The 9,679-nt window shown below is 39.1% G+C and overlaps 1 protein-coding gene across 1 annotated transcript; it reads right to left on the reverse strand.

The window, feature by feature from the left end:
- Positions 1-5,768: 5,768 nt before the first annotated feature.
- LOC131226160 (uncharacterized) lies at positions 5,769-9,042 on the reverse strand. The gene is made up of 6 exons (XM_058221885.1): positions 9,037-9,042; positions 8,849-8,941; positions 7,913-8,026; positions 7,612-7,752; positions 6,777-7,091; positions 5,769-5,834 (listed from the first exon to the last, which is right to left on the reverse strand). The coding sequence occupies exons 1-6, from the start codon at positions 9,040-9,042 to the stop codon at positions 5,769-5,771; spliced, it is 735 nt and encodes a 244-aa protein (XP_058077868.1).
- Positions 9,043-9,679: the final 637 nt, after the last annotated feature.

Consider the following 9,679-nt stretch of genomic DNA (forward strand, 5'->3'; position numbering starts at 1 on the left):
TCTCATTCAAAATAATTGAGTAGATATTCGAAGAAATAATAGAGCCCTTATCACGTTCTTCCTTTATTTATGCTCCCTTTTCCTTCCTCAAGGACATTTACGATCTTCCTGAAGCTCAACAGCCTCCACAGGAAGTTTTGAAAATGATTTTCGAACTCCACCAACTCGACAATTTCAACAGGCACCCAGCCAGTGGAAAAACGTTAATTGGGTCGTGGCTTTTGTTCATGTAGCAGAAATTAGAATAGTGGTGTTATGTTCCCCATTGTATGTTAAATGGGTCGTGGCTTGCATGCTACATGTGACGCTTAATCCGGATGCTCACTCTGAATCCAAATGAAAGGGTTGTAGTTTTTAACCACTGAATATGAGAGTGATTGTCAGTGAAATTGGTCATGACTGTCTTACAATGGATCATGATTTTCAGTTTATATGGTTCATGGTTTGTAATGTAATATGAGATGTATTTGTCATGTTAGATCAGTCGAGGCTGTCTTGCCATAAACAATTCTCTTCAACGTGCACCCAACGAGGTTTGGTCGTGGTTTACATGGCAAGTTGGTCGTGATGATGACATGGGTTGTGGTTGAATAATGGGTCCTTACTATCATGGCATATGGGCCGTTGTTCTCATTTGACAACAACGTTCCACTATTCATCATAACTACATCACAACGTAATGGACAATCACGACCCGTTATTGATCAAAGTTTCATTGGTCATGGTATTGTCATGGGTCGTGGTATCATTTGTATGGGTCGTTGTTGTAACATTGTATATGTATTGGTTCTGATGAAATTTGGATCCTGAATGTAAGTATGAGAGGGTCGTGGTTGTCTTCTTATACCGATCGTGGTTTTCGTGTAATATGTTTCATAATTGATGTGAAGCATTGATCGTAGTTGTCATTTGATATGGTAAGATCTTAGTTTCTTGCACTGATTTTTTGCACTACCCATTTACAACCACGATCATTATATCATGAAAACCATGACCTATTGTTATGTACACTATTTTCATCTTTCTGTTCGTGGCTCAGATGCATAAAGGCCCATGATAATCATCCACGCTGGGTCGTGGTTGACATGAAACATAGATCGTGACTATCATTGGATAGGTCTTGGTTGTCATGATACATGGATCCTGAAATGGATTGATACATAGGTCATTGTTGTCGTTTTATTTTAGTCGTGCTATATGTAAAGCAATGGTTGTAGTTGATTTGGATCGCGGTTGTCATGTTAAATTGGTCATGGTTCGCAGTTGTAATTGTTCGTGGTTGCCGTCCATGTTGGATTCTCGCAAACAACCACGATCTTATGAGAAACACGACCCATAGAACACGGCAACCCTGGTCCACCTATCATGAGCGTCATGACCCGTTGTTAAGCTCACCATTTCCTCTATGGGTCATGGTTCAAATGCACAAGAGTTTTTAGATCATGGGTGTGAATCATGGTAGCAATGCTATATGGGTCATGGTTATGCCAACATAAATCACAATAACAACCACAATATTGTTGTTGTAATTATTTATTAATATTCTAATTTTTTTATTATTAAAAACTGAGTGTAGATATGTCGTCATCTTACCCATCGTTAGACATTTGTGACTAAGCTTCCCTTGTTGAATCACCACCAAGGTCTGAAAAAATAAAGATTAAGTGTAGTTTGTGTGGTGCAAAGTTTGTGAACAATACTAATTGGTTTCGGTTACACTTGTCATGTCGAGGTGGTGATGTAAAACCATGCCCCAATGCCCCTAAGGATGTCCGAAATCTTTTTCATGCCTTGTTAGATTCAAATAGAAAACCTTCCACTCCATCCAAACCATGTGCTTCTAGATCTAGTACACGAATGACATCCACAAAAGACGCAGAGGAGGATGCAAGATTAAAAGCTTTGAAGGAAGAACAAGTCCAACTCGCCTTAAAACGCAGTATAGAAGAAGTTTCTAGATTTCAGCGATATTCGAGTCAAAGACAACACGATGTTGAAGCCAGATTGAGTACGACAAACAAGAAGAAGAAAAAGAGTAACAAATTCAAATTCCTGACCCGTCTCGGTGAATTTTATAGGGCATTGGGTACTACATACAATTCTTCACACAAAGAAAGTTTGAAAAATCTAGTTCAAAGTGTAAAAGTGTACAAAGGAAATATCTCTTCACCTTCCGACTCACAGGAAGTGAACCAATATATATATGAAAAAATAGATAGTAGTTCCAATGGATCATATGACAATACAGGAAGGCACTCCTCTTATAGAGGTTATTAGTTGTAATTTGTCATTTTGAACAATATAATTATGTAATTATTGAAGTCTTTTTAATCATAAATTATGCATTTTATACATTTTATTGCTTTGTTCAACTTCGAATTCCAATTGACAATCGATCGAATTGAAATTCAAATGAATCTCAATTTATAACTCGAACTCGGCTCAAAGCTCGAACTTGTAACTCGTTACTCAGCTCGAAAACCTGCTCGAACTTGTCTCAAATTCGATCGTCATTGGTTTGCCTAATGGTTGTTATGTTACATGGATCGTGGTTGTTACATTATATGAATTGGGGATGTCATAACATAAAAGGTTCATATAAAATGGTTCGTGGTTATCATGTTATATTGATTGCTGTTAGAACGTTATATGGGTCGTGGTTGCCACTCCTCTTTCCAACTATCCATGATCTAGCGTTAGATGACAACCACGATGCAAAGTGGATAAAAACTATGCTCCATTGTGCATGTGAAACATGATCCAACGTGTAGATAACCACATCAAATTCTTCGTCATATCCAGGACCCGTCCCTTCAGATTGAGCGCGAACACGACATTAAAAACCACAAGGTGGATGAATCGATACAAATGGTTTAGTAGAAAAAGGAAGAGAACACGTTAAAAACCATAACCGTGATCAAGAAATCATGACAACCACGATCCATATAACATGGTAACTACAAACCATATAGCATTCCAATCACAACCCATACAACGTGAAAAATGCGACCATACAAAATTGCAACTACGGCCTATTTAATACAGTAACTGCCAGAAGAGAATCTCAATGATGTGCAAGACTCTGCAAATTTCTTCCACTTAAGTTTGCAAATGGGGATATCATCATACTTTATTCCTTTCACTTCGGATTCAATGCGACCCTTCAGAATCAGTGCCACATGCAGCATATAAGCCATGACCCACTCGACGTTTAGGGCACCATGATAAAATTTATCATATGGCGCACTGATTCCAAAGTGTAGTGCTGCTGCGACATAGAAGCTAAGTACAAAAGGTAAGTATTCCTATGTCATTGCAGAGAACTATTATTCAAAAAAAATTTTCCGCTGGTTGGGTGCCCGTTGAAATTGTCGAGTAGCCAGAGTTCGGAAGTTGTCTTCTGAACTTTTTGTGAAGGCAGCTGAGCTTCTGGAAGATAGTCAACATCACTGAGGAAAGAGAATGGATCCCTAATAAAGGAAGAACACGAGAGGGACTCAATGGCTTCTTTGAATATCTCCTCCATTATTTTGAATGAATGAGCAAAGAAGTCTGAGGATGCGTAAGGTGATGTTAAATAATGATTATGATTTGGATTAGCTTGTGGACGTAATATGAATCCCAAGATCACTTTTATAGGCTGGTCATTCAATGGTCAAGGCGATGATTTCGAAGGGTCGCGTTGAATCTGAAGGGTCGCGGGGATTTCGAAGGGTCACGCTTTATCACTAACAAATTGTGTGGTGATGTCATAACATAAAACCATGACACATAAAGTAACAACCACGACTCATTTAACATGGTTCGTGGTTCTCGTGTTATCTTGGTCATGGTTAGAATGTCATATGGTCGTCGTTACCATTCCTTTTTTCAATGATCCACGACCCAGCATTGGATGATAACCGCGATCCAACATGGATAAAAATGCGATCCAATGTACATGTGAATCACGATCTAACATGGGAGATAACCACGACCAATTACTGTTCATATCCACGACCATTCCCTACAGAATGAGTTCGATCCTCCAAAAACAGATCCACATTCTATTTTATCAGGAGAGGACATTAACTCGCTACTTCCCCGCAATCCATTGAGTAGCGAGTGTGATCCTTCAAAATTCGCACGACCGTTCAGAATCAGCGTGACCCTTTGGGATCAACACCTTGACCATTGAATGACTTGTTACTTCCCCACAATCCATTAGGCACCGAGCGCGATCCTTCAGAATCCGCGCGACCGTTCAGAATCAGTGCGACCCTTCGAAATTGGCACCTTGACCATTGAATGACCACCCTATAAGAGCGGTACTTCATCCACAAACCAATCTGAACCTTGTTGCCACACCTTTCGCATTATGTCTTTTCTTTACTCTTCCATTCAAAATATAATGGAGGCGAAAGTGGAAGAAGCCATCAATTCCCTATCGCCTCCTTCCTTTAATGGTGATTTGATCTCTTTCCGCACGGATTCAACAATTTTCTTGCAGCTCAATCGCTTCCGCAGGAAGTTTTGAAGATGATCTTCATGGGTCTTTCGACCCTTAGTAATCAACGCGCCACATGATAATAACTGCTTCCCATACAACATGACAACCACGACCACTATAACATGACAATCAGGACCATAATCACAACACAATAGGAAGTACAGTTTTTTCCGTTGGTTAGGTACCCGTTGAAGAGATCTGCTCTTCGGATTGTCACCGTGAATATGGTTGTGGTTGTCATGTTAAATCTGACGTGGTTGTCATACTGGAAAGGAAGTAGTCCGACGATTCATTTACCGTGGTTGTCATGTTAAATGGGTCGTGGCTCGCATGTTGCATGTGGTGTTTATTGCGAAGGGTCGTGGTGAATACGAAAGGAATGGTCGCACTGAATTCGAAGGGAAGGTTGTAGTTATTAACTAGTGATGATGGGAGTGAGGAGGATGATAATATCCCCATTTTCAAGGTTAAGTGGAAGAGTCTTGTGCATCACTGAGCTCCTTTTCTAGTAGTAACTGTGTTATATGGATTGTACTTGTCATGAATTGTTGTTTTAATGCTATACTGGTCATAATTTTCATGTTATATTGGTCCTTGTTTGTAATTTTACATGGCAATATACACTAACAATCTTATGAAATTATAAGGATTGTGGTTATCAGCCGATATTGGTCATGGTTTGAATGACAAAAAGGTCATGAAGATGACATGGGTCATTATTGTCTGCTTATTTCATGTGGTACGACCAACCTATATGGGTCATGGTTGATGTGTTATATGGGTTGTGCTTGTCATGTTACGTGGGTCAGGTTTACTACCTTACATAGGTCGTCGCTGTCTGCTGATTTCATGTGGTGTGTTACACCTTATATGCTGGTCACACCACAAGAAATCTTCCGACAACCAAGGAAATGTAACGTAACAACCATGACCCACATAACATGACAACAACTACCATATAACATCGGAAAATGACCCATATAACTTAACAAATATGACCCATTTAAATGGGTCATGGTTCTCATCTTATATGCGTCGTGGTTCCTTTCCTCTTTACTCTATCCATGATCCTGTGTTGGATGACAACCATGATCCAACTGAATAAAACCACGATCAACTATGTATAAAACCTTTATCAAAACCTTATCTTATTACAACACCTAATGCAATTTTTTTCGGATTGCTTTGATCGATATTTAGAAAAGGCAACGAGTCCATCTCGCTTTCTTCCGTCACGGGTGATCCCTTCCCTTTCGTTAATGATCTCCACGAAGCTCAACTACCTCCACAGGAAGTTCTGAAGATAATTTCGGAGCTTTGGCAACACAACAATTTCAACTGGCACCTAGCTAGCAGAAAAACATTGTTGAAGAACAGAACTAACTAACTACCTTCTCTTTAGCAGCTCGCCACGTGATAATAACTACTTCCCATATATATTCACAACACTGATCCATTGTGCTTGTCAACCACGAGATCCAACTACATGGTCATAGTTGTGAACAACGATCTAGTGTGGATGACAACCACGTTCTAATGTGGATGAAAACCACAGTGCGTTGTTCTTGTGTACCATGCGATCCAATGATAGGGTCGTGGTTGACATATACAATGGATTGTGTTTTCCAACAACTATCCATCATGTATTACATCACCACCCAATGTTTGTCACATTCACGAACATTTGAGTTTGTCGTAGTTAGTATGGGTCGCAGTTTTAATGCTACATGGGTCGTGGCTGTCACGATATATGAATCGCCTTCCATCCACGTTCACCCGTATACAGCAACGATCCATGTGGATGTCAACCAACCTGGCTAACAAGCATGATCCATTGTGCATCTAAGTTACAATCACAGAACGGGGTCATTGTTGTCATACAAACTTTGTGATTGTTTCCAATCACGATCCATTGTGGATGTTAATCACAATACATTGGTCGGCATATCCACGACCCATCTCATTCACTAAACCATAATAGAAAATATGTATAAGAAACATCAAATACACCAATCCATTCAACATTAATTATAAATCAATATTTGACCCTCTTCGGTGGTCCACACATCATCTCTTCTTTTTTTTTTAGGTTGACAGCCTCATCTTCTGACTTCGTGAGTTGCAGACAGTCGTATGCAACTATGTTTTGAAATTTAATAATGTCTTCCTATGGAAAAAGAACAAAGTAATATTAAATCAAATGACAGAGCAATAAAGATTAAATGTAAATGATATATATATATATATATATATATATATATATATATATATATATATATATACACACCTTCATGAAGTCAATTTTGCGCATGCTGCTCAAGAAGTCTATATATTTTAGCATGAACATGCCACAATCATCCGAGTTGTCTTGTCCAGGTCTATCACTGATTGTCTTCAAACTCCATGGCTTCTCCCAGTTCTTAGATCCATTATCAAGAATATGAAATAGCCATCTCAGTCCGTCCGTTATCTGCACGACAATCAACTCGTTGTTCTCTTTCAACTCGGTACTCAGGCTGTTGTACAAAGTGACATCTCTCTTCTTCAGATTAACAATAGCCAAGAACCAGTGCTGGCCCCTCACATTGAGTGGGATGTATAACTATCAAGCATAAGAAATATACAACAGTTAGAAGACTTGCCTTTCTAAAATGAATAATATCATTTAAGTTCATATATATGTGCTAGTAAATAAGCTCTTACCACTTCATACTTCCATAGAGGCTTCGATTTACCTCGACCGTCGACTATTTCTATAGGCATTTCATTCAATTTGCCATTCTTAATGATGGTCTATCAATCCTTATGGTTGCCGGCTCCATAAGTTTGCAAATCACTGAGTTAGTCTTCCATGATTTACTGCTGATATATTAGAAAGGGTCAGAAACATAAATAATTAATGATGTTTTAGAGATAACTATGGACCTCAAATTCACATTACCATAAATATCAACGAGAGGAATGCGCAGTCTTGTTTACCTCGTAGTCACTTTTCCTGACGCACTTATAGGTAGCGTAGGTATATATCGATGACCTACACAATGAGGAAGTCGTGTGATATAATTTTCATACATCGATATTAAATAAATAAATAAAGAATCAGAACGTATTTAAAAACTTACCTCAGAGTCGACCCATGATTTTATGTCATAGATGCTCTTCAACCAGATAGGTGAATCTGATGATACTCTGACAACTCTCAACTCGTTGTCTTCAGCTTCAGTTAGAGCTTGGTGCAAATCCACGTACCCCTGACGACTCTCCTTTACAGGTAGAGCTCAGTGGGGTTCTACTGCATCACGGTGTGGTCTCCCTTCCTCACACACTTGCGAAGTAACGATGTTGAGTTGTAAGATATATTATCTATGCAATTCACAACATAATGCCCATTGAAAACCACGATCCAAATGCAATTTCACGTACAGTTTTCTTATTAGCTTCATCCTTTATTAGATTCATATCCTGGCTCAGCATAGCATGAAGCTCCTTCAGATTCAGAATTTCTTCTTCGTTGCTTTGCACTGGAGTGATTTTCTCCTGTAACACAAGCATATTATTTAATTTTTATGTATTTCAACACGTCATGTAGTGAAGTCATGCTGTCATCCATGTAGTGACGTGGATCGTGGTTGTTGTCCACGTAAGGTCAAGCTTCACAATTGTCCTAGTTCGTGAATCGTGTCTGTCATCCATACTATGTCGCTGTTCATATACAATCTACTCTGGGCGATATCCACGACAAATTATTACACGATAACCACGACTAATAGACGATAACAATGACCTGAATTGTGGGCATAACAAAATGGTCCTCATTAGATCGTGTCTATCATCTAAATTGGGTCATGCACCAGCCACCCACGACCCACTGTGGCTGGAAACCATGATCCATTAGTGAGTTAGCTCATCCTAGCCTCAACGGTGGAGCTGCTGACCTGTTATAAACCTGTATATTATAAGACATTAGACTCATAGTGACCTGCTAAATGTTAATAATCCAAAGGCAAACCACGTACATATTATCCTACATCGTCAACATTGGGTTGTAACGTCAACCATGACCCATATGGATAATAAACACGACCAATCGCACATGATAACAATGATCTGACCTTCATAATGACCACAATCAAATATGGAACACAACTACAACCAAAATTCAATTTCATATACCTTTATTGCTTGCATCTCCTCTTCAATATGCTTCATCTGCTCATTCATATATGCATTCTCTTCCTTGAGATCACCCATTGAATGGACATGGGCTTGTCACAACGACCGAAACTGTATCATAACCACGACCCAAAGAGGGACACAACAATGACCACTAAGATTCCAGAAAAATTCAACTTCACATACTTTCATCCCCTGTATCTCCTTTTCAAACTGCTTCATCTGCTCCAGCAGCGAAGCATTCTCCACGATCGGAGGGCTGGTCAAAAGGACATTGTCCTGTAATAAAATCATACACCAGAAATGAGCCAAAGCGGGACAAAACAACGACCAAATAAGATTCAGGATAAATTGATAAATTCAATTTCATGTACCCTCATTGCCTAGATCTCCGTTCTAAGTTGCTTCACCTGCTCTTGCAGTGAAACATTCTCTCTTACAAGAGGGCTGATCGAAGCAACGAATTCTTATAATGGAGTACTATATTATTATGTATTTCCCATTTATAATAACCACAACCCATAGTTCATAGAAACCACGACCCATTTTACACGAAAGCACGACTCTTGGCTGAAACATGGTAGCCACCAATGTTGGGTCATGTATTAACCACTACCCGATGTGCATGGCAGCCATGACCTTTATTGGATGGTAATAATGATCATATGTGGATGATAACCACGATCCATTTTTCATTTACCTTCGTTGACTGAAACTCAACTATTAGCTGATTCATCTACCCTCGCTGTGAAGTAATGTCATCTTTGAGATGGCTCGTCCCATCTTCAAAATGTTGGAGATGGTCCATCCCATCATCAACAATTGTTGTTGTTGTGTTGTTGACCCATATTAAAATCATTATATAAGACAATACATTCACAGAGACCTATTAACGAATAATAAAACAGGGCAATTTCACATACATATTTTGTATTAATGTCGTCTCTCAACGACTTCACTTCTTCACGTAAAGAAGCATTATCTGCCTTGAGGTTCTTTATTTCTCCGCCAAACTCT

The sequence above is a fragment of the Magnolia sinica genome, chromosome 2 (assembly GCF_029962835.1).
Source record: "Magnolia sinica isolate HGM2019 chromosome 2, MsV1, whole genome shotgun sequence".
Lineage (NCBI taxonomy): Eukaryota > Viridiplantae > Streptophyta > Magnoliopsida > Magnoliales > Magnoliaceae > Magnolia > Magnolia sinica.

Excerpts from the sequence above, each read along its gene's own strand:
- LOC131226160 (XM_058221885.1), bottom strand. Across the intron at positions 8,027-8,848 it reads AGGAGATACAGGGGATGAAA|GAGAAAATCACTCCAGTGCA; the intron begins GTATGTGAAGTT and ends CTTGTGTTACAG. Across the intron at positions 5,835-6,776 it reads GCAAAATTGACTTCATGAAG|GTGCCAGTTGAAATTGTTGT; the intron begins GTGTGTATATAT and ends TCTGCTAGCTAG.